At 60.6% G+C, this 27,958-nt stretch overlaps 5 protein-coding genes across 7 annotated transcripts; 2 read left to right on the top strand and 3 right to left on the bottom strand.

Annotated features, from left to right (window-relative positions):
- Nucleotides 1-52: 52 nt before the first annotated feature.
- On the bottom strand, nucleotides 53-4,950 carry RUNDC1 (RUN domain containing 1; the record flags this gene model as incomplete). The annotated part of the gene is made up of 5 exons (XM_080370010.1): nucleotides 53-1,631; nucleotides 2,610-2,717; nucleotides 2,982-3,180; nucleotides 3,456-3,614; nucleotides 4,270-4,950. The coding sequence occupies 5 exons, from the start codon at nucleotides 4,948-4,950 to the stop codon at nucleotides 766-768; spliced, it is 2,013 nt and encodes a 670-aa protein (XP_080226136.1). The 3' UTR covers nucleotides 53-765.
- PTGES3L (prostaglandin E synthase 3 like) lies at nucleotides 4,815-6,980 on the top strand. The gene is made up of 7 exons (XM_080370024.1): nucleotides 4,815-4,956; nucleotides 5,236-5,349; nucleotides 5,490-5,556; nucleotides 5,882-5,980; nucleotides 6,371-6,460; nucleotides 6,566-6,619; nucleotides 6,801-6,980. The coding sequence occupies exons 1-7, from the start codon at nucleotides 4,949-4,951 to the stop codon at nucleotides 6,810-6,812; spliced, it is 444 nt and encodes a 147-aa protein (XP_080226150.1). The 5' UTR covers nucleotides 4,815-4,948; the 3' UTR covers nucleotides 6,813-6,980.
- A 141-nt stretch (nucleotides 6,981-7,121) lies between these two features.
- Nucleotides 7,122-13,292, top strand: LOC308055715 (alanyl-tRNA editing protein Aarsd1-like). Of its 2 annotated transcripts, XM_080370017.1 has the most exons (13): nucleotides 7,122-7,320; nucleotides 7,395-7,517; nucleotides 8,021-8,180; nucleotides 8,633-8,690; nucleotides 9,030-9,186; nucleotides 9,277-9,393; nucleotides 10,089-10,219; nucleotides 10,397-10,463; nucleotides 10,664-10,755; nucleotides 11,236-11,290; nucleotides 11,875-11,969; nucleotides 12,129-12,260; nucleotides 13,155-13,292. In XM_080370017.1, the coding sequence occupies exons 1-12, from the start codon at nucleotides 7,282-7,284 to the stop codon at nucleotides 12,247-12,249; spliced, it is 1,215 nt and encodes a 404-aa protein (XP_080226143.1). In that variant the 5' UTR covers nucleotides 7,122-7,281; the 3' UTR covers nucleotides 12,250-12,260; nucleotides 13,155-13,292. The 2 variants fall into 2 exon arrangements, with proteins under 2 accessions (XP_080226143.1, XP_080226142.1); XM_080370016.1 differs by lacking the exon at nucleotides 13,155-13,292 and having other exon boundaries at nucleotides 12,129-12,342.
- Nucleotides 13,293-14,640: 1,348 nt separating this feature from the next.
- On the bottom strand, nucleotides 14,641-21,595 carry G6PC1 (glucose-6-phosphatase catalytic subunit 1). 2 transcript variants are annotated; one of them, XM_080370013.1, is made up of 5 exons: nucleotides 19,291-21,595; nucleotides 18,060-18,169; nucleotides 17,297-17,405; nucleotides 16,952-17,067; nucleotides 14,641-16,558 (listed from the first exon to the last, which is right to left on the bottom strand). In XM_080370013.1, the coding sequence occupies exons 1-5, from the start codon at nucleotides 19,518-19,520 to the stop codon at nucleotides 16,047-16,049; spliced, it is 1,077 nt and encodes a 358-aa protein (XP_080226139.1). In that variant the 5' UTR covers nucleotides 19,521-21,595; the 3' UTR covers nucleotides 14,641-16,046. The 2 variants fall into 2 exon arrangements, with proteins under 2 accessions (XP_080226139.1, XP_080226138.1); XM_080370012.1 differs by having other exon boundaries at nucleotides 14,641-17,067.
- Nucleotides 21,596-21,727: 132 nt separating this feature from the next.
- LOC308055708 (amine oxidase [copper-containing] 3-like) lies at nucleotides 21,728-27,775 on the bottom strand. The gene is made up of 4 exons (XM_080370005.1): nucleotides 25,983-27,775; nucleotides 25,599-25,884; nucleotides 24,719-24,848; nucleotides 21,728-24,583 (listed from the first exon to the last, which is right to left on the bottom strand). The coding sequence occupies exons 1-4, from the start codon at nucleotides 27,550-27,552 to the stop codon at nucleotides 24,281-24,283; spliced, it is 2,289 nt and encodes a 762-aa protein (XP_080226131.1). The 5' UTR covers nucleotides 27,553-27,775; the 3' UTR covers nucleotides 21,728-24,280.
- Between the last annotated feature and the right edge of the window lie 183 nt (nucleotides 27,776-27,958).

The following is a 27,958-nucleotide window of genomic DNA, read 5'->3' as shown; positions in this document are numbered from 1 at the left end:
AGCAGCGTACACACGTTCAAACACGGTTACTGGAGATGGGTCTCCCCCCACATACACTTGCTAAAGCGATTTAATGAATCCCCTAGAAAACACGGGGCCGCTGGCACACTGACCACTGCACAAACGCTTCATAAAAGGAGCTCGGGGACCGTCAGAGGAAGCTCCCAGTGCCAGCCCCTCACCAGCAGCCTGAAGAACGGGGCCACTTCTGCGGCCTGCGGAGCCACCACGGAGCACAGCCCCCCATGCCTGCAGCTCAACGCGTCTTCCTCATCCATACAGCGGGCAGGGAAGTCATTTGCCATGAGGCAACCGAACACCTGCCGGCCTGCCTGGCCTTCCTGGGAGAGGTGTCTCCGAGGGGCATCTTTTAGAGCACAAACTTTGAGAACCAAGTGTGCGGACGGGGCACAGGAGCCAGGCTGCGCATTCCAAGGGGCTTTATCGCTCTGTGGCCAGCCCCCTACCACGCTCAGGCAGCCAGCCCCCCACGCACCGCACGCTTGCGGGCACCTGCTCACCAGCGCAGCCGCTTCCGAGCTGCACAAAAGGGGGCAGGGTGAGGTGCTGTACAGCGTGTGGCCTCCAGCAGCTTTGCAGCAGCAGCCTTGTCAAACACAGATTTCCAGCATCAAGACACCGTGAGATTTCCCTAAAAGCAAATACCAGTTTCAAAGAGCTGAACTTAGTCTTAAAAAAGCCAGGCTTCTTGAGCCCAACAGCTGCCTACTTGTGGAAAAACGGATGACCTACAACAAAAATGCATCAAAAAGCGTCTTTGATGTTTTTCAGCTGCCGGACAGCCAGGTCAACCGGGAGGTTGAATTTCAAGTTGCTGAGGCGACTGAGAACATTGAGCGCGCTCTCAAAGCCTGTGTTTGCCATGTAGCTCCATGGCTGGTAGTGGGACTGTACCAGAGCTCCAGATTTGCAGATCAGATTGACCCAGGAGACCAGGCGCTGCTCGTTCAGCGCCATACACACCAGAGCTTTCAGTTCAGAGTCTGCACTGCGCTTGAAGGGGTCATGTTCCGTCAGGACAGTGTGAATCGCTGTCAGCAGGCTCTGCTTGGGGGTAACGGCCACTCCTCCCGTCACAGGCAAGGCAAAGGACTGGGAGAGCTTGTGAGCCGGGGATTCTACAAAGGCTTGTCCGTTCTTAGCATTGTAGTACTTCACAAAGAGCTCCCAGGGGTGCATGGTCTGCGGCGATGAGGTGAACGCGGGAATCAAGCACGCAATGGGTGCCAAGACCAGGCTCATTCCTTGAGAAGAGGCGTAGAGCCCGTGAGCCATCAGGTCCCGCAAAGCTATGGTCAACTCCTTCCGCACAGCTAGAGTCAGCTCATCTCTGCCTCCTAAGGGAACGTCCTGCAGGTCGGAGGAACTGATAACGTGGTCTTCCTGCTGGTGTTTCAGAGCCAGCTGCCTCACCCGCTCTACTGACAACTCCAGTTTCTTAATTAAGGGGGAATAGTCCTTGTTGGCTTGGTCCTTCTGCCAGAGGGTCCGAGGAATCTGATCAGTAGCACAACCAAACTGACTGACAGCAAATATTTGTAGCACGGCCAGCATGCGACGCATGAGGTGCAGGCCTGTCTCTCGCATCTTTCTGGCATCTTCTGGGTTCACTGATCAGGTTAGAAAAGAATAAAAAAATACTCTCATTAAGGAATCACCAGCTCTGGTCTTTCATATACACAAAGGGAGCACAAATGCCTGCTTCTCCTCCTTGGGAGCTTTTGTCACTAGAACTGATGCTATTTTTTCTAGTTTCAAAGCACTGAAGCCAACCAGAAAAGCAAACATTTGCACATCTTGCTCTTGACAATCGGGTCATCTTACAGAGAAGAAACCCTACAACAGCTTTGCTAGTGGGCATGTACACAGTGAGGAAAGATCATTCTTTAGACACGACGATATCACACCGGTAATCAAGAGATAGCAAAACCTTTGCTGAAGGAGATCACTGCTTACTTTTAAGAAGCGTCTTGTCTCAGCAGGCTAACATATACTGCTTATTCCTGAAGCCATTATTAAATTCAATTTTTAAGAGTAGCCACACCAGCTAAGACCCAAATTTCATCCCTGACTAGCAGCAGGTGCCTCAGATTACAAAAAGCAAAGGTATTGTAGTATTTCCTCTAGTATACTATTCTAGCTCCAATAAATTCACGTGATAAGTAGACAAGTCTCAAATTATAAAGAACACTGGATCCATCCAGCTCCCTGTACCTGCTCACAGAGCTAAGTCGTCAAACAGCATTAATTACAGTGTGGCCCAACAGCGTGTACAAGACAAGGCTGCTCAGCCTGTCTGCATTTTGCACTAAGCATCACAAGTCCCTTACTATTCCTGATCCCTGCTGAGCACCAATCCCACCCTCTATGCCCAGGCTCAGGTTCTGTGATTACACTCATGATCCCACAGAGGAAGGGTAAAGGAACTGGACACAGGGCTTGTGTCAGCTGGAGCAAGAAAGCAGAAAATCCAGCTGCCAGGAAAAAGCAAAGCAGCCTAGTGTGACTGGATGCTGGTTTGTGCTTGCCAAACCCCAAGTGTGTGGCAGCAGGAGCAGTGTGGAAGCTCTGAGCCAAGCAGCGCCCACCTCTGTTTCCAGAAGGCCGTGTATTTGGTTTGCAGGAACCACCACCATCTTTTCTGCCTGCACATTCACAGTGTCCATCTTCCACCTTACCCGAGCTTCCGACTTCATCTAGAACAAGAGTTTCACACTGTTATTTCACACTTGTGAATCTAAGCTGTGTATCCCAAGTATTAAGGTCAATATTTATCAGACCTCTCTGTGCGCTTTTTGTCAAGTCTCTCGTTCTCCCCACCATCACTTCAGCGAGATTTGTACTTCCCTGTGAGCCAGAAACTCTTCCTGCATCCTCTGACACCTGTCCCCCCTCCTCATGACTTTTTTCAGGGAGTTACAAAGCAATTCAATCTGCTCATCTAAAAATTCAGCACTGACCCTGAATGAAGTTGATGAACATTTCGAGGTCCCTTATTTGTGTCTTCAGTTGTTCCACCAGCTGTTCCTTCACCCTGGCTGGATTAACGATCTGTGCTATGGCAGCATCCACACGCTGCCGCAATTCCTCTGGTGAGAGCGTTGCAATATCTTCACTTAAGTCCATGTCCAGCTTCTTTATCAACTCATTTATAATCATCTGCAACACACAAGTTAGTAGCATGATCTCACCATGTGGTGCTGCTGCCCGTGAGCTCCAAAATACTCCTTTACCCATCCATTACCCTGGAAACAGGCCACCTTTGCTGCACATCAAAAAGTGCGAGAGAAGACATGGGACAGGTTTACACGCGCGGACAAACTACTAATACTCTACTGCAGCTGCTGGTGAGACATAAGGACTAACTCCTACAGTCTGCAAGAGGCTCTCAGAGATATTAAGAAATACAGCCAGAAGGGTTTTGTGAGCCTTACCCGTTGTCTTTCCATAACCACAGACTGTGGCAGGGAATCATAGCTGCCCTCTTGGTAAGCAAATGTCTCCAGGTCATCCAGCTGTGTCTTCAGCTGCAGGATCAGCTCTCTCTGTTTCTCCTTCTGCACCTCAATTTGCTCCCGCTTCTCTTGCTCGCTCTGGAAAAAAAAATACCAGTAAATAAAATTGAAGGCTTATTATCATAGTAAAGCCCCAGAGAACAGGATCACAGTATGAGGAACGTTTCCTTCAGCTCATGCACTAACTAGCCAACACTGCAGGCCAGTCCGGGAAAGAGACGTGCCTGCGCATCAGGGAGAGGCACCAGCTGCTTCGCCTCACCCGACAAAGGAGGTGCCTCCCCAGACCTGCTGCACCCAAACCCCGTCTCACCAGGCCAGGGCTCAGGAAGCACCGTTGCACATTGCCAACCAAAGCGTATGTTATCACCGATCCTCTGAGTCAGCACCGTATCGCGGAGCAGAGCAGTGACACACAAGGCAGGGCTTTAACGCCCGTCCCCGCAGGCTGGCTCCCAGCCACCGAGGCCACACAGGGCACGGCAGCCCAGCTTCCTGCGAGCTCCCACGGAGGCAGCCGGGGCCTCTGGGCAGCGTGGGGCTGGTCACCTCAGCCGCCACGCTCCCTCCATGCCTCCCCACAGCCAACGGGCTCACAGCCACCGCTACCGGCCAGCAGCTGGGTGGGACGCACACACCGGTCCCGGGGCTGCCACCGCCGTTATCCGAAAGGAGACGGGACTCCCGTCGGGGGGCCCAGGCCTGGCCTGGTGACAGCGCCCCCCGCACTCACCGGGGCACCCCCTAGGCCGGGCGCTAGCGGCGCGGGGCAGCCGCGGAAGGCGAAGTCCTCCAGGTCGCGGAGCAGGCGCTGCTGCTCGGCCGGGCCGGCCCGGGCCACCTGCCGCAGCCGGAACTGCACCTGCGCGAAGTGCGAAGCCAGCGCGAGCAGCGCCCCGTGCAGCCGCCGCCGCTCAGCCCGCAACCGCGGCACCGACTGCGGCGACCCGCCCGCCGCCGCCTCCTCGTCCTCGTCCTCCTCCTCCTCGGCCGTCACCGCCGCCGACACGGCGCCCACCGGCGCCCAGCGCTCCCCCGGGCCCAGCGGGCCGCCCTCCGCCTCCATGACCGCCGCTACCGGCGCCGCCACCGCCACACCGGCGCCATCTTGCTGCCGCGGGGCGGGCCCTGGCGGGGGGGGCGGGCCCTGGTGGGGGGCGGGGCCTGGCGGGGGGCGGGGCCTGCGTGGCGCCAGGGCGCCCCCCCGCGGCCCAGCGGGGCCTGGCGGTCCCGGGGAGTGCCGGGGGTCCCGCGGGGCCCCGGGGTTGCGGTCCGGGGCGGGGCGCTGGCCTGGCGAGTGGGCCGCGAGGTGACCGCGACCGGCCCGGCCCGCCCGCCCCCCCCCGCCCACGCTGCCACCCCTCGCTGACGCCCCCCGGCCCAAAATAGCGCGGGGCGGAGCCGGCACCGCCATGGCGAGGTGAGTGCGGCGGGGCAGGACTGGACGGGGCAGGCAGTGTCCGTAGCCCCCGGGGCAGTGCCCGGGGGGTCGCTCCGTCGTGGCCCGGGGGCTAAGGCACCGGCAGGCAGGACCCTCCAGCGCGGGGCGGCGCGGGGAGCGAGGGCAGGCCAGCCTGCGGGGCTGGGGGGGGGCCGGGAGGGGGGCCCGGCCAGCTCACTCCCCGCGGGCAGGGCACCCCCGGGGAGCAGGGACCCGGCGGGGGGTGGCGGAGGCACCCCCGGCCCGCTCTCTGCACAGGCAGCCCGCCAAGACGCTGTGGTACGACCGCCCGCGCTACGTCTACCTGGAGTTCTGCGTGGAGGACAGCAGGGACGTCCAGGTCGTCATCGAGGAGCAGCGGCTGGTCTTCAGGTGGGCTGCCACCACCCTGCCCAGCGGGGCCGAGGGCCCCCCACCCGGCTGGCTCGCGGGGCTGGAGGGACCCCCGTCAGAGCCGGCTGCGCGTGGCCTCGGCCCCCTCCTAAGCCAGGCTGTTGGCGGTGTTTTGGCAGTTGCAAGAATGCAGACGGCGTGGAGTTCTACAATGAGATCGACCTGTATGCCAGGGTCAACTCCAAGGTGAGCCTTACCCCAGCAAACCGCTCGCCGACAGCCTGCGTCAGGCTCGGAGCTAAACCCAGCCTGTGCGGGGCTGAGCAGCACCGCTTGGCGTTGAATCCTGCCCGTTTCCCGAGAGCCTGAGTGGGGTGAACACCAGCCTGGGAGCCCTGGGCCTGAGCCCGGCGCTCACCATGCTGCCTCGGGCCAAAACCAACCTGCCTCCCTGCTTCTGTGTCTCTCATGGCCTGCGCGTGGCTGAGCTTTAATCCTGTGTGTGTCTGCGGTGGATTACAGAGAGGAGTCTGGCAGACGCTGAGGTGAGACACACCTGATGTCTTGTCAGGACTCCCGGGAGAAGCGCTCTGACCGCTCCATCACGTGCTTTATGAGGAAGTGGAAGGAGAAAGTGGCCTGGCCGCGCATCACCAAGGAGAACATCAAGGTGCGTGTGGCACAACAGCCAGGACCAGCCTCAGCACGCGTCCTGTCCTCACACAGCACCTCGCAGCCCCCGGGGAGCAACCTACCCCTGGGACAGACACCAGGGACCCCAGCAGGGCTTCCAAATAGCCCAACATCACGATCACCGCCATTCCATAGGCCTCTGCCCTCCAGGAAGGATGCGGCTCCCCTTTCCCTTGACACACGCAGGGTCAGGGCCAGCACCGGCTGGCGAAGGGACACGCTCCCCTTTCTGCCCTTCCCCAGCCCCCTCGCCTGCGTGGGAGCAGCCTGCGCTCACCCCAAAGAGCAGCCCCTGGGCTGCGAGGATGGGGGTGCTGCGGCCCCCCCCATGCCGCTCCCTCCCTCAGGAGATGCTCTCTGCCCACAGCCGGCCTGGCTCTCCGTGGACTTTGACAACTGGCGAGACTGGGAAGGGGACGAGGAGGTGGAGAGGGCCATGATGGAGCAGTACGCAGAGGTGAGCTGGGCCGCAGGCCTCGGGGTCCTGGGGTGTGTGGGTGGGTGCTCGGGATGGGGGGAGCCGGGCACCTGGCATCGCCACACCTGGCTGTTCCCCATCCAGCTCCTGGAGAAGGTGACGGACAAAGGCCCCCCGCCAGCCATGGATGACCTGGATGTAAGTACAGCCCGCAGGCTGCTTCCCCCGAGCCTCCGGCTCCCGCTTGCCCCGGGACACCGGCAGCAGCTTCAGCTGCTCTGCTTGGGCTGCCGGTCCCGGGGGGGCCCGGCCGGTCCCTGCTGCCGTGGCCGGGGGCTGGCCAGCCCCTTCCCCAGCACCTCGCCCTTCCCTCCCGCAGGACGAGCTCTGAAGCCCGGGCCCCCGAGGACGCCGCGGAGGCCTCCCGGTGCACCGGCAGCACGCGCTTCCGGGGGCCGCCCCAGCAGCTCCCCGCCGGGCCGTGACCCAGCCGGTCTCCGGTCTCCCGTGCCCGTTACCCGCGCGGGGCACGGGGCAATAAACGTGAGCTGCCACCGCAGCCTGCTGTCTGCTCGGGCCGCCGCCGCGTCAGTCACTGGGGAGCCGTCCCCCCCCACCGGCACCGGGTGCTCCTCCGCTCCCCGCCAGCCCCGTGTCCCTCCGCGGTGGCCGTTCCGCTACCCGGCCCCGTGTCCCTCCTCGGCCGCCGTACCGGTTACCCGGCCCCGTGTCCCTCCGCCTCCCGCTATCCGCTACCCGACCCCGTGTCCTTCCGCGGCTCCGCCTTCCCGCTACCCGGCCCCGTGTTCCTCCGCGGTCGCCGTCACCGCCCGCCCCGTGTGTCCCCCCCGGCCATCGCCATGGTGTTCCAGTGCCAGCGGGACAGCTGGGCCCGACAGGTAGCGGCGGGGCAGGCGGGGGGGGGTAGGGGGCGCCCGGGCCTCCCCTCACAGCCCCGCCGTCTCTGTTGCAGTTCGCCACCCGGGTGGTGTCGTGCCGGGCGGCGGAGCTGCGGCCCGAGGGCGGCGGGGAGCCGGTGCGCGGTTTCCAGGTGGTGCTGGAGGACACCATCCTCTTCCCCGAGGGCGGCGGGCAGGTGCGGGCTGGGCCGGGGCCGGGTGGGGGCCAGACGTGGCCAGGTGGGGGGGGGCGGAGTTGGGGTCCGAGGGCCGGAGCCGGGGGCCGGAGCTGGGGGCCGGGGGCCGGAGCTGGGGGCCGGGGGCCGGAGCCGGGGGCCGGGGGCCGGAGCTGGGGGCCGGGGGCCGGAGCCGGGGGCTGGGCCGAGGCCGGGGGCTGGGGGTGGGGGCTGGGGTCGGGGCCGGGGCCAAGCTGGTGCTGGGCCGGGGGCTGGGGCTGGGTGGGGGCAGACATGGCCAGGTGGGGGGGCCGGGCTGGGGGCTGGGGCCAGGCGGGGGGCAGGTACGGCCAGGTGGGGGGGCCGGGGCTGGGGGCCGGGGTCGGGCCAGGCTGGGGGCTGGGGCCGGGTGGGGGCCAGACATGGCCACATGGGGGGGGGAGCCTGGGCTGGGGCTGGGGGACAGGTATGGCCAGGTGGGGGGCAGGGGCCAGGCCAGCGGCACTGACCCCCTGTGTCCGCAGCCGGATGACCGCGGCCTCATCGGCGAGGTGCCGGTGCTGCGTGTGACCCGGCATGGCGCCGAGGCCGTCCACTTCGTGCAGACGGCGCTGGAGCCGGGCGCTGAGGTGCTGCTGTCGCTGGACTGGGAGCGCCGCTTCGACCACATGCAGCAGCACTCAGGTGCGTGCCCTGGCCTGACCGAGGGGTGTCCGGTGGCTGGTGGGGCCGCGGAGCCTCACCTGGCTTCACCCAGGCAGGGGGCATTCGGTGCCCAGCTGTCCCCACCCAGGTCCTGGCAGGGGGCACCCCACAGCTCTGTGTGACCAGTCCATCCCCGGGGCCACTGAGGAAGGCAGGCGGCTCCCCTGCGGGCTCTCCTGGGCTTGTGAACAATCCCGCTGCAAACAGGGGAAGTTCAACCTGCTTCAAAGTCTTCAGCGTGCACCGTGGGGCTCTCGGGGCCCACGGGGTGATGGCCGCTGCTTCTGTCTGCTCCTCAGCAGCAGCACAAGCCCCACAGCTGGGCATTTGCAAATGGTGTGGGGAACGTCAGCAGAAAAAATACAGTCTGACTGAAAATCATTTCTTGTATGCGGTGGTGCTCAAAGCTGTTGCTTGCACGTCTCTTCCAGGACAGCATCTCATCACTGCCGTCGCCGAACAGATGTTTGGATTCAAAACGACTTCATGGTGAGGGGAAAGGCTCCCTTAGATCCCGGTCTTACCTTGCTTGGCACGTGCCACCGTGCTGGGCCGCAGGGAGCTGAGCATTGATAAATCAAAAACAGTTTGTCCTTGGACATCTCCCTTGAGCTCAGAGGGCCTGGGAGAGGTGACTGAACTGGAGGACGCTCTGTCTTGTCCTCCTCCAGATGTTTGGTGTGCATCTGGTGTGCTGTAAATAGCAGGGAGAAGAGGGAAGTATGTTTTTAGTTGCCACGTTCCCAGCAGCGGGATGGCACGCAGTGCTGCACAGTGGGACCTTCTACTGCTCTTAGCTACAGCAGCCGATGTTCTTCATTGGTGCAGGGAGCTGGGCTGTCAGCGAAGTGTCATTGAGCTGGACACCCCCTCCATGACAGCAGAGCAAATAGAGACCCTGGAGAGGAGCGTGAATGAGAAAATCCGGGAGAGGGTGCCGGTGGTGGTGAGGGAACTGGCTGCAGATGACCCTGAAATTGAAACAGTGAGTGGTGGGGAGAGAACTGACGATATCCACGGGACCAAAATAACTGCGGCGTGGATGTCACCTTGTTTGCCGTTGCCCTTTTGCTAGGTGAGAAGCCGTGGTTTGCCCGATGACCACGTGGGGCCAGTGCGAGTTGTTCATATTGAAGGCATCGACTCCAACATGTGCTGTGGGACCCACGTCTCCAACCTGAGTGACTTGCAGGTGAGGGGCTGCAGCTGAGCTGCCGTCGAGGGCCTCGTTCCACACATTCAGACCTAGCACAGCAGGAGTCCCCAAGTTCCACGGTCTGCTGGAAATTGTCCCGATGGTAAAGGGAGTGGTGGAAGCCCTGTGCTGGGTGAGCCCCCGCAGGACTGCACACAGGTTGGCAGGCTTTGTCCGGTCAGCCAGGCTCATTTTTTTGTTAACAGAACTCGGCCCTTGGCTGTAGCAGTGATGTTTTCTGAACTGCCCATGCCTCTGCAGAGGGCTCGTGGTATCTCTGCAGTATGGCGGTGCGTTGCTGGGTGGCTAGCCATTTGTTCCCTCTGCTTAAATCTCTGATATTTTGAGTGTCACGAATGAGATATCCTCTCTGCAGAGAGGTGGAGATAAAATTCTAGAGCCACCTTTAAGTGTTCCTGTCTTTTTTCAGTCATTTGTTGGAGCCTGTATCCCGGCAGAGGCATCCAAATGCACCCCAGAGTGCAGCGTGTGACTAGCAAATTGTATTCATTCCACTATATCACCATCCTTTGTTTTTTTGTATGTTGACCTTATGGTTGATTTTAATCTGTTTATTTTCACTGTCAGAGAGTCAATATACACGACAAGGCATAGCCTAGTAGGAACTGGCCACCTCCGTGAGTATAAGTGAAATACTGTTCTTTTCTGACAGGGGTGATTTTCTTTTTAAGGTTATTAAACTCCTTGGCACAGAAAAAGGGAAAAAGAACAAAACCAACTTGGTTTTCCTGACAGGAAACAGAGTGCTGAAGTCAATCGAACAAAGTCACAGCACTGAGAAGGCTCTAACCTCACTGCTCAAGTAATACCCTTTCCACTTTTGTTATTTCATCTTTATTGTTCCTTCTGACAAATACCACATAAGCCTCAGAGTACAACTACATGATGCTTTTTGTGACGATACCTGTGTTTGCTCCTTTAAGAAATCCTTTCTTTGTCCTTTAGAGTAGGGATTCAAGTTCTCCTTGTGTTCTTTCAGAAACGGACCAGGTGAGCACATAGAGGCTGTGAAGAGACTGCAGAGTTCTGTGAAACTGCTTCAGAAGGTATGAGGATGGCTCAGAAAAGCAGGTTGTGCTGCTTCCTGTAGACGTGAGCTTTAGTCGTGATAACTGGGAATTGAATCGTAGGCATCTGTTTTTGTGGAAATGGTGAAAACTGCTCCGATCTCTGGGAACACTGTGTTCACAGTGACTTCTCCATCTGCAGCACAGTTTATTTGCTTTTTTTTTTTTTTTTTTTTCAGAATAACTTGAACCTGCTTAGAGATATTGCTGTTTTGATAGCCCGGGACTTCAAGAGCAAACCTGTTCGAAGTCAGCTGTTTGTGTTACACAGGTATGGGAGAGTTCAGGGAAAAGGGTAAAACAGTATCTTGCACCTTTTATGGCAGTTCTCTCCGACACCTATTCAGGCTTGTTTCTCAAGGAAGAATATAGACAAGGTGAATAGAACTGCCTCAGCCTGCTGGAAGGTTGTGTGATTAAAGTTCATTTATTGTGTAAATAAAATTCAGTCACTGAATTCTCCTGGTTGTATAGCTGAACGGTCTTACATGGTTTCTCTTTGCCCTTGAAATTTTTAAACAAAACCGAGGAGCTTTGTTTTTTAAAGATAAACACTTAAATAATTCCTAATATGTCCACAGGAATGCACAGAGAGAATTTAGATATATAGAAAAAACCCTAATCCCCATCCTAACAGTAAGAGGCCAAAACACAAGGCTTGATCGGGCCTTTGGTTTCTGGTTGATATTTTGGTCTCTAGTGGGTTTTTTTTGCTTTTTTTCTGAAGTGCTTTTTTTACCCACCCATACAGGAAAGAAGGTGACTCTGAATTTATGAACATCATCGCTAATGAGATTGGGACAGAGGTGAGTCACTGATGAAGGCTGACCTGCTTCACTGGCTTTTTCCTTCAAGCTGTAGCCCAGGCAGGCACTGGCCAGGCTTCTGTTTGTACCGTAGTCACAAGCTACAGGTCCGTTTCCTTTCAGAAGTTACGTGAGGTGATTGTCCCCAGCAGCCTCGGTCTGCAGGGGAATCCTCGACAGCCAAGAGATGCAGCAGTGAAAATTCAGAGCACTGGGGAAGAGCCTGTCCCCCCGAGAGCTGTACAGAACCTCTTTGGATGTGGACGGGATAGGATAGGACAGCTGTTTTAAAACAGAATATTTTAGTTGGAAGGGACCTACAACAATCATCTAGCCCAACTGCCAGCGTTTAACTGGGGATACCCCAGTACCTGTTCTGTCCCCCGCAACATATGATTGAGCGTAAAAGGTTCAAAAGCCCCCCTTTCCTTTTACTTTCTTCAAGTCGAGTCTCTGTCTTGGTAATGCACACAAACTGCTGAATTGTTGGCATGCTTGGGGTCCTGTGGCCAGGGTCTCTGTCCTCTTCCCAGACCAGGGGGGCAGTGGTTATTCCACAGCAGGACCCTTCTCTCTGTCCACAGGAGACCCTGCTGTTCCTGACTGTGGGAGATGAAAAAGAAGCAGGACTCTTTCTTCTAGCTGGACCTGTTGAAGCAGTTGAGAATTTAGGTCCCAGGTAACTATGGTTTCTTTAAAATTAGTAGGAATGCTAATGTTGCAGACTAAGCAGCTGAGCAGTATAATTAGGGCACGGATCCTTGTTTGGATCTGGAGCAGGTTAGGCTGGGCAGCTCTCTTCTCTGCGAGTGGCCTTCAGCCCGTACTGTTGCTGCAGGGTGGCAGAGCTGCTGGGAGGCAAAGGAGCTGGGAAGCGAGGCCGCTTTCAGGGCAAGGCGACCAAGATGAGTCGGCGAGGAGAAGTGCAAGCTCTGCTCCAGGAATTTGTCAGCCACTGAAGCCCTGAAGCGTAAGGAACAATTCTCGAAGTCTTCCCTGCTTTGCATAAGCTCCACCACCTTCTCTCCCAGAGAATAAAGACATTAAACGCAGGAGCTGGTGTGCATACGCTCTGTGTGAGCTGATTTGGTGCTCGTGGAAAATTGGGGGAGGGCGTCTGCCATCCAGGCTTTGCTGCAAGGCATCTTTCATTTCTTCAGACAAATGGTACACAGTCTTAAGTGATTAAAAGTAGTCATTATTTAACTACTTTGTAGGCTTCCTAAAACGAAGAGTGGGGCCCTCCTGTTTGCACTACATTGTGGCTTTTTACTTTGTACCAGTTGCTGAGGAATAATTGCTTTGTGAGCACATCAGACTTATAAGCTGGATGACCTTAAAAAAATCAGAACGGTGGTATGAAGCAGAGAGTTTGAGTATGGTATTTGCCAACAATCGCAGGGAAAATGAATCAGGCTTTTGCTGCTGGAATTTTGTAGGGAGAAGAAGGAATGAAATCAGGCAGGAATGGGAGGGATGCTCAGATCAGTAAATCCCCCTTAAAAGACCAAACTAAGCAGCTCACCGGTTATAGCTGCCTACAGAACTGGGAGGCAAGAGGACAAGATGTTGTTACCAAGCCTGTGAGCAAGGAAGGAAGAGGGCACCAAAGGCCAAGGCTCCACGAGCCCTTTCTTAAAAAAAAAAAAAAGGACCTGACATTTTTTTTCCTGGCTATTGGGAAATCTGCGGATGCCGGAGGTCTGAGGGTGTATGTGCTGATGCCACTGTCACGGCTCCTCGCTGCTGCCCAGCGTGCAGGGTCGCTGCTGAGCTCTGGGCTCAGTGGTCGCTGTGGCCCCAGCTGCAGCGCTGCCGGGAGCAGCTGGCGGGTGACACCGGCTTTGTCGCTGCGGTCCCACAGCTCCACTGCGGTACCATCGAATATGTTGCTGCAAAAGGGAATTTGATCCGTTTCCAGTTGGCCTGGCAGAACCATGTTGACACGCACCCGCTCACTCTGCACGGGTAGAAGCAGTCACCCGGTGCCTTGGTTTGCAGGCAGACAGAAAACCCTATTAAAGTTGTTTGAGCTGCACGTTGGGCGTTTCTTGTAGGTATGTGCTCGAACGTTTCCTTCAGTTCTGTCACCGTGAGTTTGGGCTGTCATTACCGTTCTCTTCTCCCCAGCAGTGGCCTCTGCCTCTGCAAGAATATCTCATGTTCAGTTGTTTTCCACGGTAAGAAATACCCCTACGGAAAAGCAGCAACCTGGCCTGAGCATTGCTCTGAGCAAGTTGGGACCGTCGGTGACGGGTGGCATACAGCTGACACACCGCTTGCTATGCTAGTCCTCAGACTGTGGCGTTGGCCAAGCCCGTGCCTACAGCTCCTGAGCGTCCCCTTCGAACAGCAGCTGTTCCTGGAGTCCCCCAAGTAGAATCTGCAGCTTTCTGTGCACAGGGGCCCGGGCACCAGGCTGTGCTGGTGGTGCCTTGTCTTCACCGCACCCATGGTGGCATCTTCCCGATCCTACTCCCGGCCTTCCAGCACGCTGTACCTGGCCTTCGCTGTGGGGTGGCTGGCAGAGGAACCGAGCCCCCAAGCTGTCCTCCAGCAGGTCACCCCCGCTCTCATCTCCCGTTCCCCACTGCAGCTGCCTTGGTTCCCCTCTTCCCCTCCAGCTCCCACCACACAAACAGGACGTGAGTTCAGAAGTCTCCGGCAACCAAACTCATTTCTGAGGGAGTATCGTCGCTAACGCTCAGCGAAAGGGGGCTGTTCCCCACCCGGTGCCTCGGCCCGGAGAGGGGCAAGCTTTCTGCAGGCTCGGCCAAGCGCAGCAAAGGGCGCAGCAAAGGGCACAGCCCTGGATCATCAGCTGGGGCAGGGCAGCTGGACCGGAGAGCGGGTGCTCCTTCGGCTGGCATCCTTCCCCTTGCTGGGGTGCACTTGTTACCCGTCCGTTTTCGAACATCAGGACATTCTCCAGCTAATGCAGGTGTAAACTCCCCGTGGATCAGGCTGAGCGACCCCCCAGTGTTTCGTCAGCTTGTCCGTTCTGCCAGGCTGGGTCCTGCAGCTGACGCAATCTCGGCTGCAGAGACTGAAGGGCGCTGTGGAGCCACAGTGTGAAAAAGCACCACAGGTAATTTGGGATTTTTTCCCACCTTCTTGCTAGAAAATGACAGCTTCATTCCAAGTGTTGTTAATAAACAGAAATAGAAAGGAAACCTCTGCCCTAAGGAGATTTATCTGTCACGAACGCAGAGGCTGGCAGTAGCCCCAGCACGCAGGGTGTCCACACACAGCTAACACGGATGCTGTTCCCTCCATCAGCTCTGGTTGCCCCGTACTGATCCTTCCCGGTCGGGATAAGCACTGGGCTGAGCCTGGCCGCTCCCAGCTGGAGTAAACTGGGGGGGATGTGTGTGTGCTGATCTGGGTAACCTTTCTACAGAGGCTGAGCTCCGTACCGAGCGAGAGCTGCAGCATGTTTTGCCGTGGGAGGTGTTTTAGTGTGGATGGGTGTTAGCGTGGGGTTCTGCTGATGTGCCCTTTGGTCAGAGGGAAGGTGCCCTCCCACCTGACAGCTCTCACTGTTTCGGTGCCAGGGGGCTCCCACCAGGCGGTGATGGCCCATCCAACCATGGCAAGACAACGGATGCTGGGCACCATCTCCCAAAGGCGCTGCAGGACCTGGGCAGGGGAGGTGGCACGTCCCGGGTGCCACAGCAAAGAGCACTGGTGATGCTTATCGCGAGGTATGGGCTAAATGCTGCAGGAACTGGTGTTCTGGGGGAGATGCCGTGCATGCACACGGGCAGTCTGGCGGGGAGAAAGTATCTGAGGTGTCATGAGTGTGTCTCCTGGCACAGGGTGCACCCAGAGACCCTGGATAAATGGTGCAAAAAGCAGCTTGTCCCCACCCCGCTGTGCTGGCTGCGTTTGCACCCGGGGGTGAAAGGCAACAAGGAGCAGGGAGCCTGGCGCTGCCTTTCCCGGCGGTTTGGCTGAGCCTGGCAGGTGATGGTAGGAGCGGGGCACCAGGAGAGACGTCCTTCCTCCAACGCCAACAGCAGCCCCTGTGCCGGGGAGCCGATCCCCCATCCTGCCTCACCGGCCACCAACATCTCTGAACTCACCAGCTAAACACACCTTCAGCTTTAATAAAATCCCCCTGTTTACAGACACCCGTATGTATGTGTGTATATGGGTACACGTTATTTCTGTATACACACACATGCATACGTGTACCCCATGCTGCTCACGCAGCAGTGAATCCCCGACAACTCGGGGCTGGGGGGGGCTCCCGCAAGCCGGCACTTTATCTCCAGATCACGGTGTCTGCTTGTTCCTGTACCAGCTGCCTTACCAGCAGACCCTGAGCACCCATGGGTGAGCACCCTGTTCCCGGTGGAGCCGTCCCCAGCCCTGCAGTGTGGAGTTGACACGTCCCCATCAGCTGCAGGGGAGCACAGGGTCTTCCTGCCGCTGCTGCTGGGTCCCGGGCTGATGACCCCCACCCGTGGGCACGGGAAGGGCAGCAGGAGAGCCCTGGGAGTGTGGGGCTCACCGTGCCATCAGCTGGCCACAGACCGCCCGAGCCCACGGCACGACTGGCATTGCGGGTCCGTGCTGCAGGAGCCAGCCGGCAGCGCCGCCAGCCCAGCCTTCGTGGTCCGCTCCTGGTGTGGAGTCACCCCGTGCAGGTCTAGTGGGGTGGCTGGGGTGCACCCATGGTCTGTTGGGTGCCCCCAAGCCTGGAGCCGGGGCGGCCACCTGCCTGGGCATGCTGTTGCCTGCGGGGATACCCCTAGACACCCTTCTTGTGCTGCACGGCCAGGAGCTGGGAGATGCAGTAGGGGATGAGGCCGACGGTGGCCAGTGGCACGGCTGCGCTCTTGCAGAAGGAGAGGATGTAGAAGAGCAGCTGCATGTGGGAGGGTGGCTTGAAGGCATCAAAGAGGTGTAGGACCAGGAGGGAGGCGGCGATGCAGCCCAGGCGGAAGGGCAGCTGCTGGCCCTGCTTCCCCTGGCAGCTCTCCAGGTACATGTGGGAGCTGAGGGCCAGCCCCAGCCCAAAGAGGATGCCCAGGTTACGGAGGAGGCTGGCAAAGGGGGTGGTGTCGATGTGGACCCACTCGGGGTGGGTGCACCACCTCTGCGCCTTCTCCAGAGTCCAGAGCAGGTCCACGCCGAGCACCCGCAGCAGCAGGTAGAAGCCCAGGGCGAAGCTGAAGAGGAAGAAGGTGATGCCCAGGTACTGGCGGAGGCTGGCGTGGTAGATGTAGCGGATGTGCTGGAAGGTCTTGGCCATGGCCATCCCTGCCAGTAAAGAAGGGGGAGAGGAGGCGGCGCTGAACAGCGAGCCATCGCCTGCCATGGGGCGGTGGAGCTGAGCGGGTCCCGCAGCCCCGGGCACTTTGGTGGGGAGCATGTGCCAGGGGCTACCCAGGTGCTTCCACATGGTGCTGACTGCCCCGACGGCCACCGCTGTGCCCCTTGGCTGGCTCCCTCGCCTGGTGACGACCCTTTCACACCCCAAGCCTGCCCTGCCCCTCAGAGCCCAGCAGCAGCCCCCCGCACCCTGCCCGTCCCCTTGGGACTCGTGTCTCAACCAGGGCAGGGACAAAGCCGTGCTCTGGTGGGCATCCAGTGCTGCTGGTGTTGCGGTCCAGCACTGCCGTGGGGAAGGGGACAGGGGTCCAATATACTCACCTGAGATGACCCCCGCGATGACCTGATGGGGGAAGTGGGCAGCAATGAAGACCCGGGACAGGCAGACGCAGACCTGAACTGCCCAGAACCCCGTCCAAAGCACCGTCCACAGCACCCTGCGAGGGGCAGGCGGCCACATCAGTGCCAGAGCTGGCTCATGTTGCCTGGGGTACCACCGTCGTGTACCCCCAGCAGTGCCTGGCCGCCTGCCGAGCCCACCCTCACGCACAGCCCACCCAGGGGGACCCATCCCAGCTCTCTGCCCACAGCCTTGTGCCTCGCCGGGCTCGGCTGCGCGCCTGTCGGCTCTGGAGCAGCCTCTGCCCAGGATGGCGCACGGCTTACCAGTATTTGAGTGTCCTCGACTGCTTCTTCCCCATGGCAGTGGAGAGGAGGGCTGTCACCATGACATAGTACACGCCTGCTGCGCCCATGGCGTGGCCAGAGGGGCTCCCTGGGCCAGAAGAGAGCCCCAGGTGAGACCCCGTTGCAGAGCAGGCTGCGTCCAGGGGCTCCCAGGCAGCAGCCCCCACACCAGGGGCTGCAGCACCAGCTGGCATGGCATCCAGCACCCGTCCCCCAGTGCCACCTCTGCAGCAGGCACCCAGCTCTGTCCCCAGCGCAGGCAAGGCTGGAGCAGGGCGCAGCATGGCAGGGGCACTGTGGGAGCGTCGTTCCGGCTCCGTGGCCTGTCTGCCAGGCGAGGCTGGGCAGAGGGCACCGACCGTGCCTGACGGCTGACGCTGAGCGCGCCGGGGATGCCTGCAGCCCTTCCCTGGCTCACACGGAGAGCCACGGGCAAAGTACAGGCAGAGTCGCTCCACTTCCCCATGGAGCAGCTGCTCGCGTTCGGGGTCAGAGCACAGAGCACGGCCCCGGCACGGGCCAAGGCGGTGGCTGAGCACCGGCAGGGGCTTGTGCTGAACCGCCACGTCTGTGCCGAGGGTCAAGGTCTGCAGGCACGGCCGGCGGCCCCAGGAGCATGGTGGGGCCCAACGCCGCGGCTGTGGCCGTGCCAGCGCACCCCCCCTCCCTGTGGGGACAGACCCGGAGTGGGGAGCTGCACGTGCAGGTCCCCCTGGGCAAACGCCAGGGCTGGGGTCCCTACCGGGGCCGGTCTCGCAGGTGAGTGGGAACTGCTGGATCTCTGGGGCAGAGGTGTTGCTGTAATAGTCGGTCTCGTGGACCCACCAGTACGGTCTCTCCCCAAAGAGGATCCTGAAAAGAAAGGAGAAAGGGAGCTGTAGGGGTCCTGGGCACCAGAGCAGGTGGGCACAGCTGTGGTTTCAGCTCTGGCCTGGGAGGTGGGAGAGGCAAAGGACCCATGAGAGGTCCAGGGCATCCCAACAGGCACAGCATCCAGCTGGTCACTCGGTCCTGACAGCTGATGCTGTGGGTCTGTGTCCCCATCCCCGGCCCCTGGAGGGGAAGAGTAAGAACTTGCTGGGGGCAAGTCAGCACACTGGGAAAGAGGAGCAGTGTCCGCTCGCTCTTTTTCAGGCCAAGAGCAACTGTGTCGTGGTGGCATCAGAGGCAGAGGCCACCCGTCCCTGTCACACGTGCAGGCAGCATGGGCATCCCAAGGGATTTGAGCTGCGGGGCAGGCACAGAGCCAGCACCCTCCCCCCGCCCTGCACTGCTGGGTGCTGCCACAGGGACGTGGGGCACAGCCTGTGCAGGGGGGGGCACACTCAGCCCCCGGCCCCTGGGATGCTGAAATGCAGCTGCAGGGATGGCACCGCGCTGTGCCACAGCCCACTGCCCGCGGGGGCGGCACCCACAGCTGCCTGCTGACACCGAACCCTGCCAGGGTGGATCAGCGCCGCGGTACTGGCGCTGCCGACGAAGCTGTCCCATGCCCGGAGCAGTGGCTGGGTCCCTTGCACGCTCCCCACCGTGGCTCCCTTTGCATCAGCGATGCCAGCGCTACCAGCCGTGGAAAGGACGGAGATAACCGCATCTTGGCTTACCCATGGGAAACACTCAGGAAACTACCCGGAGGAGCTCCAAGCCCTGATGCCACATATCAGAGCCATGCCAGGCTGCCTCCCTGCCCCGCCCCCATCCCCCCCCCCCATGGCAAGGGGCTCTATGCAGCCCCCAAACAGAACTGCAGCCCCAGCTGACGGCGAAGGGGTCTGTTTGCAGGAGGCTCTATCCTCCTGCCTGGTTTCTTGGAAACACGGCTCGGGAAGGGGCAACCAGTGCCACCGCCAAGCTGGGGGCCAGACTCTGCTCTTTGTCTTACACCAGTGTCAAGGCTGAAAGCACACATCTGGTCCGCGTTAGTCCAGCTGTGCCAACACGCCCGGAGGGAGCCGTGGCACAGGGCCACTCACCACTTGAAGACGAGATTGAGCCAGTCACCGATCACGGCCACCCAGATCAGCCTGATGCCCACCGGCTCGCTGAGGTGGAACCAGATAGGGAAGAGGACGAAGAAAGCATTCCTGAGGTCGGCGGCGAAGGAGATGAAGAGGAACCAGTCCTGGGAGCCCTGGAAGCGCTCCTGCAGCCAGCGCGTTGCCTGGATGCCCGTGTCGTGCAGGTGGTTCATGGTGGTCTCCATCCTCCTCGGTGGCCGCGGCCCCTCGGTGCCGCTCGGGCTGTCCCGCGCGCCTCTGCGCTGCCAGGGTTTTATACTCTGCAGGGTCTTGTTTGCTGCGGGCAGGTCGCTTGTCCCAGTGCTGATCTTTGGACCCCAAACCACTTTTGCCAAAGGTGCATCACCGGGGGGTTGTTACAAACATGTTTGGAACAACTTACGTAAAAGGGAAAAACAGGCTTTGAGGGGGGAGCTGAGCGTGGGGTGCTCGGGCACCAGCGCCTTAACCCTTCCCTGCACCGTGTCCGCACGTGGGGGGATCCTGCAGCCCGATCCTGCCCGGTACAACAGTTCGGCTGCTCCTGCAGCGTTTGCTCCGTTACCAGGGAGGCGAACAGCACCGAGCTGCCGTGGCCCAGAGCGGTGATGGTGACGCTTCTCCCATCCCTCTGCCATCACCCCAGGCACCACCGGAGCATCGCAGGGATGCGCAGGAGCATAGACTGGGTGGTGTGTGGAGTGGAGGGTGCCTGCCCACCGCCCCAACCTCAGCTGAAACCTCCAGCCGGTGAAAGCACCTTGCTGCCATGACGTTTGCCAGGCTGATTTAACCAGGACTCTGCATAACTGGAAAATTTCCAAGTCACTTCTGGAGCTCCCCGCAGCCTCAGAAAGTGAGGCTCGGGGAGCTCCTGGCTGCCAGAGATGTTTTTCTGATGTCTGGTGTGGGGTTAAAGGACCTTTGTAAATAAGGTCCCCAGCCAGGGAAGGCATTCCTCCCAGCACAGCTCCCCCACATTAACTCCTTCCTGCACAGAACTGCCCCATCAAACCCTGGCTGTGGGGACTTGGCCAAACACACTACGGGTCCCATAGTGCCGGATCCCTGCAGGCAGCCTTTCCCCCCGGCCACGCTGTGCTGTCGCTGGCAGCAGTGCTGGCACCACGGCTTTACCGTCCTGGTCCTCCTGGGATGGTAGCAGGGAATGAGTAACGTGGGGAGTTGTTCCCAGGAGCCTGAGGACACAGGGTCAGCCTGGCAAGAGAAATCACCTTCCCCAGCCCTGGCTGTGCATCCTGCTGGTGCAGGGACACGCAACCCCATGGCAGCAGCACGGGGTGCCCAGCCACTGCCTGCCACAGCAAAACGGGCAGCTGCCCGTTGGTGGGGGAACAGGCAACAAGGCGTTAATGATTAGCAGCCAGTGAAAATGCATCACTTATCTCCCTCCTCCTCGAGAAAGTTCAGGTCAAGATCCTTGAACCGCTACCCTGGGAGTGCACCATGGCGCTGAGCAGGCAGAGCTCACATCCAGCGCTGCAGCAGGCAGCCCCCTGCCCTCTTGCCCTGCGAGGGGGAGCCACGGGGTCTAACACGCCAAAACATTGCGATGCTTCGATCCTTCCTCCCCGGGGCACAGGCACCAGGCTGAGGAATCAGGATCATGTGTGCAAACGGGGGTGCTCTGAAGGAGGATGGATGAGCAGCGCTGTGCCCCTGGCGGGGGCTGCCAGGGCAGACCTTCGGTCATGGACCAGCAGTGTCCATGCTCTGCCGGCCATGGCCGTGTCCCCAAGGAGCTTCCCGGCAGGCGGCGGCACCCGGGATCCCTCCTGCTGTCCTCGTCCCGCTTCACACCAGAGCTGATGCTCCCGGGCAAAGGGAAACGTGGGCACGGCCAAAACCTGCCCCTACACTCAGCACCCTTGGTCCAGGCTGGCCTGATCCAGGGATGGAGCGTGGACAGAGCAGCCTCGCTGTGCCAGGGAGTGGGGCCAGGGGAGTGCCGGGGTGCTCAGGGCTGCAGAGGGTGGGGGGCAGCACGGGGGGCTCACACTGGTCGTCCTGCCGAGCGGCAACGACCCAGCTGCTGTCAGTGAACTGGAACTGCACGTGGAGGAAAGTCAGGCCCCGGGAGAGAGGCGCTGGATGTGCTGCAGGATCAGCCCCAGCTGCAGGATCAGCCCCGGCTGCAGGATCAGCCCCAGCTGCAGGATCAGCCCCGGCTGCAGGACCAGCCTCAGCTGCAGGATCAGTCCCGGCTGCAGGATCAGCCTCAGCTGCAGGATCAGTCCCGGCTGCAGGATCAGTCCTGGCTGCAGGATCAGTCCTGGCTGCTGTGTCCCTGCCCCAGGCTGATCCTCCCCAGCCCTCCCAGCCTGGCCTCACTGCCCCCAGGGGTGATGGACCCAGTGTCCCACCCCCGGACTGAGCTCCCAACCTACAAAAAAAATCCTCAACAAAGAAGTTTGCACAGAAATGGAATTACTCTTGCAAAACAAATCCCCCAACAAATCATTCCAGGGTCCTCAACCGAGAGTAGCTTTGGCCGGCATGAAGGAATGCAACAGACTTGGCTTCTGCGTCAAAAATATTTTGAAACAGTCAGCATTAAGTTCTCCCTGAGAGATTTTTACAGCAGAAAACGGGGGCAAAAGGTGTTGGGGGATGGGGATTAGCATGCTCCAGTCCCCTTGGAAAGAGTCACCGCAGGAAAACTGGGGCCGCAGGGGGAGAGGCGAGGAAATGGGACGGGAGCTGCCACCTCCTCCCTCCTGGCACAGTGGGGGCTGCCGCATGGGAACGCGCACGACGCGCTGCGATGGAGCCCAGCATCCCACGCCGCGGTGGCCCGGCCGCACGTGCCGCAGGGCTGGCCTGTGCCGGAGCTGCTGGTGCCCGTGGCAGAGCTTTCCCAGCACCGGCTCCGTGCCCTGGGCTTCGGGTAAAGCCCTGGCCCCGCAGCTGCTGCGCAGAGCCGGGGCAGGTCAGGGTGGGGGAGGGTGCTGACCTGGGCATCGCACGGTTTTGCATCCTGGCCCATTTGGCTGCCGGCTCTGGGAATGCCGTGCCAGGCTCTGGCTGCTCCCCTGCGCCAGGCAGGCATGCTGGCAGCACCGCTGGCCAGGGACATGCATCCTGAACCGGCTGGGGTGACTTTCCCAGGGGAGGAACGGGGCCAGGGTGGGGGTGCCTTAATTCTATACTGGGGTGGCACAATGAGCTGGCACCCAGGAGCTGTGTGCCCGCAGCGGCTGGCTCGGGGACACAGCGTCCCCGCGATTCCCAAGGCGCCAGATGCAGCTATGGGAGGCGCGTCGCACGTGGGTGCTGTAACATAATGTGCTGCATGCGGTGCCAGGGTTTCATCCAGAAAGTTCCCAGCAAGCTGGGCTGCTGCCAGCACAGGAGTGCGTCCAGTCTCGCCTGCGTCAGCACGCGGGCAGAGTCCAGGCAGCGCTCACAACACATGGGCACAGAGCAGCAGGCAGGGAGCCTGTGGGCTGCGACCTTCCCCTCGCAGAGAGCATCCCGCCCGCTCCCCCCGAGCCCTGCGAGGTGCCTCTGGGGCCCCCGCTGTCACCCCAGGGCACCCGAGGACCACCGCAGCCTCACGCTGAGCCATGCCCCCAAGCTGCCCAGCATGCCATCCCTGTGCCGCAGCGAGCTGAGCTGGCTCCCAGGGGGACACACTGCTGCTGCCAGGGCTTCCTAAGCCCATCCCAGCGTGGCTCTGGGCAGACCCAGCTCCCACAGTAACGGGTCAGAGGGGCTGGATGCCCACCATGCCCCCAGGGACACTTTGGCCAGCACTTGGCAGCTGCAGCCATGTGGTTCAGCACTTCCCTCACCAAGCCCCTCAGCGTCTCCAGCCCAGTCTGGTGCAGCGGGGATGGGCTCCGGAGGCTGCAGGATCCCACAGCCTGGGGCTGTGCACACAGCGGGGGGTGCAGGAGCAAGGGTCCCCACGCCGGCAGGGGCTGAGTGTGCTGGGCAGCAGCCAAGGCCAGAACGGATTCACGCAGCTCGGTACAGCCGTTACACATTAACTCCCTTGTTTGTCCCGTATTCCCCGGCAGGAGCCTCCCGCCAGCGCCTGGGGTCCGAGAGCAGAGCTGGTGCAGGCTTGCACAGCCGCGCACCCTTGGGTGCCCACGAGCGCTGCGGAGCTGAGCCAGGACTGCCCGTTACAGGGCACCAGTGCCCGCAGTGCTGACAGCGCCGGGGCTCCGGCCAGCACCCACAGCAGCACCCACCAGCTACACGGCGGTTTGGTCAGGAGAAGCACCCAAGTGCGTGTTTATTGGGGAAGGTGGACGTGGCGTAGCTCAGCCCAGGGAGTGCCCATCCCGTGGTCCTGCAGTGAGCTCCTCCTGCGAGGTCCCGGTGCTGCCCAGCACGTTTTCCCTGTCCCTCTTCCCAGAGCTTGGCACCACCACAGCAGCCGGAGCTCAGCGCCGCCAGGACCCCAGCAGCCCCAGAGCTGCAGTGGCTGCGGGGCTGGGGTGGATGGTTTGGGCATCCTGGAGCTGCTGGCTCCCACCAGCCGCCTGCTCCTGCCAGCCTGGGCAAAATCTTGGTGGGGACCATGGCTCCGAGGGGAGCTGTGGCTTTGTGTGGTGCCCAGCCCTGGCCAACACCGGCACCCTGTGCGTAGCCACCTACCTTGGGGAGGTGGTGGGAGCCCCGGTGCCAGAGGAGGAGAGTGGCAGTGGGCACCCCACAGCACTTTGGGTGGCATCCTGGATGGAGTCTCCAAAAACCCCTCCTTGGGGCTGTTCTTCAGGGGGTTTCAGAGGCAAGGCTGCCTTCAGCAGTACTGCAGCGCTGGAACGAGAGCTGAGCTCCTCCAAAAACCTGACCCTGAGCACGCTGCATCCCAGGCACAGGAGGGCAGGTCCCAGTGTGGCGGCAGAACCCCTCCAGGGACCACCTGATGGCTGGACACGGACCACCCGCACCGCCGGGGATGGGGGCAGCGGCAGCCCTGTCCCCATCCCCGTCAGAGCCTGCCGGCCGGCAGTGCCAGGCTGAGGTTGAGGAAGCCCCCGTAGCGGAACGGGGGCAGGTGGGGGGTGCAGGCGGCAGTGGGGGGCAGGCAGGCGAGGGGATTGGCCCCGCACACCCCGGCGTCCTGATCGCTGCTGAAGTAGACGCTGTCAGGCGAGTTCACTGAGGGGTCCTCGCTGAAGTAGTTGTAGGGCCGCAGGAAGAAGCCGACGCCGTTGCCAACGGTCACTGTGTTGGGGACGTCTTCAGCATGGGGGACGTGCAGGAACCCCACGGAGATCCAAGCGACCAGGTCCTGGGCAGGAGGGGATCCAGGTGCCCCATCAAGCCCCAGTTTGACCATGGGACAGGTGAAGCCTCTGGCTGGGGCAGGAGCCAGGGCAATGCCCACGGTGCTCAGCTGCCCTCCACCCCGGGGACCCCAGCCCACCTCGTTGGTGATGGTCTCGTTGTTGATGAAGTTGGCGAAGGCGACGGTGGGCGTCCAGGGATCATTCTGGTTGTAGATGCTGGTGCTGGTGGGCTCCTCCTCCTTCCGCCGGGTGACGGCCAGCTGGTACCTGCCAGCACAGGGAGCAGAGGGGCTCGTCCGTGCTGGCACCAGGCAGGGCGGCCACAGCATCACCGCCCGGGGATGCACCAGCGCTGGATGCAGCCCTGGCACGTGCCGGGGGAGTTGGTCAGGGAGGAAAAGGGCTGGCTGGGACCAGCGTGGCAGTGACAGGTGGCAGCCCTGGCACCTTCGGGCTCGTGGGCGATGGCTCACTGCCCACAGCTGCTCCAGCACAGCCAGGAAACACGAACGCATCCAGGCACAGACGGTGCCTGATGTGCTCACTTCGGCCACGGCCACTTTCAACTGCTACAGCCCCCCCGAACATGAGCTGTTTAACTTCACCGCATCAGTGAGCCACTTCTGTGTTTATCCCAAGCATTTTCCAAAAGACATTCTGTCCTCACGTGAAGATTGTCAAGACCTGGGGATGCCAGTGCTTCTCTGGGGAGTTCATCCTACAGCCTGGTTGCCCTCACAGAGAAAAACACATGTGATTGCTCTAAACTCACCTTATCTGGGGCCAGATTCCTGCCTGTGAACTACTAAGAACAGATGTCATCGAGCAACTTTTCAAGGGATTTTTCAGAGCCAAAAAATACGTGTTTGCTGTTTAACCCTTCCCTGCAGCCTAGGACAGGCTTGCCGGGGGGAGGCAGCCCCCACCTCTGCCGGGAGGCTGGAGCAGCCGGGGATGTGGTGGTGGGGTGGGAGGAGAGGGGGCAGGGGTTGTGTGCGCCCCAGCCCTGGTACCCACCTGCCCCAGCTGATGGACCTCTCCATGGAGCTGCTGGTGGGCAGGTGCTCCCCGGCGAAGCTGGAGATCTGGATCCGGTAGCTGCGCAGATGCCCCCACTTGTTGGGATTGGGGCTGGCAAAGGAGATGTAGCGAGGCATGGGAGCGTTGAGTGGGAACGCTGCCTCGTCTTCCCTCTCCAGCCTTTTCCTGCGGAGGTACAGCCGCTCAATGGTGTTCTGCATGCTCCAGGGTTCTGCCATGAGCTTGTACCCCATGTCCTGGGTCTCCACGGAGTTCAGCTGCCCTGTGAAGCAGAAGGGAAAACCCTTTCAAGCTCCATGCCCTGGACAGAGCCACAGCCCGCAGTGAACTGCAGCCACACACAAAAGCACCCAGACCTACCGTCGACATCCAGGTCCACCTTGTAGTGGACGTGGTGGAGGTGCATCGTCCCCAGCGTGTGGGGTCCGACCCTGTTGCCGTAGTCAGTGCCTTGGCCGTGGAAGAAGGAGGAGCTGATGTAGCCGGTGGCGTGTACCCGGACCTCCACGGCCCCACTGCTGTGGAACATGAAGTCCCAGATGTAGTCGTAGTTGATGAGAGTGGAGATGGCACGGATGACCAGCGTGTTTTTCCGCAGCCCGCCGTAGTAGAAGGACTGCGAGTCAGAGAAGTGGCGCCGCAGAGGGAGGGCAGCATCGTGCTCAAAAATGCAGAGCGAGTTTTGGTTGGTTTTGGGGGTGTCCGACTCCACCAGGTAGTGCCGGTCCACGTAGGTCGCTGTGTAGGGGCAGTCCAGCCCCCGGACGAGCTCGTAGGCAAACCTGCCGATGCCAAAGCTCCCATCCAGGTAGCGGGTCGACATGCCCCCAGGGCAGTTGGAGCCATACAGGGCTAAGGCTTCCTGGAGACTCAGCTCATAGACAATCCTCTCCCCGTGGTACCTGATGTCAAAGAGACGCGGGCCAGAGTAGAGGTTCATGCCGAAGGCGATGCTCCAGCCCTGGAAGGTGACACGGTTGTCCCTGACATGGTAGCGGGGACCCTGGGGCTCGTACTGCAGCGGAGCCGGGGGCCCGGGTAGGCGCCGGGGTCTCATTGAACCCAGCCCTGCTTCAGCCTGAAGGTTCTCGATCCTGACAACCTCCAGCGAGTTGTCCAGGAACGCAGCCTCCAGGTGCGCCATGCTGGCAAAGTACTGGCCGTTGTAGAAGACTTGGCGCAGCTGCCAGCGGGAGACGTGGAGGTCCCTGTGCTCCACCAGTACCTCCAGCCCCACCGGCGAGAGGTAGTAGCCAGTGCCAGCCAAGCTGTGGAAGAGGACAAACCAGGTCGCACGGTCACCAGACTTGAAGCCCCGCGGTGCCGTCGTGAGGATGGCCAGGTCAGTCCCATTGGAGTCGCAGCACACGGCGAGGAAGCGCAGTGCCTTTCTCAGCTCCCGCTGGATGAGGGCATTGATATCCGTGTACTCCCTGCCAGTAACGGGTCTGCGGTGATACGGCACCTTCCCCCCGTACTTCTGCACCGTGACGTCCCGGTGATACGCCGGTGTCGGCAGCGGACCCACCACGTACTCGGTGACGTTGGGCTCCGGCTGGTTCCCAAAGTAGAGCACAGCCAGCGCCTCCCGCGGGGGTCGGGCCCCCCCGCCATCCAGGAACCGCAGCACCTCTGCCTTGGCGGGGACCTGCAGGTCCACGGAGGCGATGCAGTTGTCCGAGGGTTTCGCACGCGAGGCGTCGACCAGCGGCACCCCGAGGTTCCCCTGCAGGTACCGCACCACCTGCGCCAGCTCTTCGGGCGTCAGGTCGGCAAAGACCAGGCTCTGCCCATCATCGGCGCCATCCTGCTCCGGGGGCTGGTGCTGGCAGGTGCTGGGGGCCCTCCCTCTGGTCAGCAACACACAGACTAAAGCAAATATCGTGGCTAAAGCCAGGATGAGGAGGATCAGCACAGTTTTCACGTTCATGTCTGCTGAGGCACCGAGAGCTCCCGCAGTCTGGCAGGGCGGGTTTCCAGCTGCGGAATCCTCCAAGGGAGCCGCTGACAGAAGGGGCTGGGTTTGCTTGGGTTTTGTTTTTCCTCCTGTTTTCTCAACAGGGAACAGCCCAGAGGAGCGTGCAGAGAGCGCAGGGGGATGTTCTCAGCAGCCATGGCTGGGATTTGCTGGGAACCATAAAAGGCAACTTTGCTCTGCTTCCCCCAGTGTGTCATAATTCTAAGTGAAATTAATGCTTCTGCATCTGCCTTTCCCCTCCTGTCCCACGTGCTACACTGCAGAACTTGGACACAAATCCAGTCACTTGGGGGGAAATAAACCATCTCCCTGTACCTCCTTCTCTTAACCCTGCAGATGCCAACAGCTGGGCAGGCAG

This window comes from Falco punctatus, assembly GCF_963210335.1.
Source record: "Falco punctatus genome assembly, chromosome: 19".
NCBI lineage: Eukaryota > Metazoa > Chordata > Aves > Falconiformes > Falconidae > Falco > Falco punctatus.
Note: the sequence above shows the minus strand (reverse complement) of the source record. Positions and strands in the feature narration are given on the sequence as shown.

Bases quoted from the DNA above. Each gene is read 5' to 3' on its own strand.
- LOC308055708 (XM_080370005.1), bottom strand. From the start codon at position 27,552: ATGAACGTGAAAACTGTGCTGATCCTCCTCATCCTGGCTTTAGCCACG. The intron at 24,849-25,598 runs GTGGGTACCAGG...CTGTGCTGGCAG, and splicing joins AGGTCCATCAGCTGGGGCAG to GTACCAGCTGGCCGTCACCC. The intron at 24,584-24,718 runs GTGGGCTGGGGT...CCTCCTGCCCAG, and splicing joins ACGAGACCATCACCAACGAG to GACCTGGTCGCTTGGATCTC.
- G6PC1 (XM_080370012.1), bottom strand. From the start codon at position 19,520: ATGGAGACCACCATGAACCACCTGCACGACACGGGCATCCAGGCAACG. The intron at 17,406-18,059 runs GTAGGGACCCCA...CTTCTGGCCCAG, and splicing joins CACCTGCGAGACCGGCCCCG to GGAGCCCCTCTGGCCACGCC. The intron at 17,068-17,296 runs GTAAGCCGTGCG...TGCCCCTCGCAG, and splicing joins TCGAGGACACTCAAATACTG to GGTGCTGTGGACGGTGCTTT.
- LOC308055715 (XM_080370017.1), top strand. From the start codon at position 7,282: ATGGTGTTCCAGTGCCAGCGGGACAGCTGGGCCCGACAG. The intron at 8,691-9,029 runs GTGAGGGGAAAG...TCATTGGTGCAG, and splicing joins GGATTCAAAACGACTTCATG to GGAGCTGGGCTGTCAGCGAA. The intron at 10,464-10,663 runs GTATGAGGATGG...TTTTTTTTTCAG, and splicing joins CTGTGAAACTGCTTCAGAAG to AATAACTTGAACCTGCTTAG.
- PTGES3L (XM_080370024.1), top strand. The intron at 5,557-5,881 runs GTGAGCCTTACC...ATGTCTTGTCAG, and splicing joins ATGCCAGGGTCAACTCCAAG to GACTCCCGGGAGAAGCGCTC. The intron at 5,981-6,370 runs GTGCGTGTGGCA...CTCTGCCCACAG, and splicing joins TCACCAAGGAGAACATCAAG to CCGGCCTGGCTCTCCGTGGA.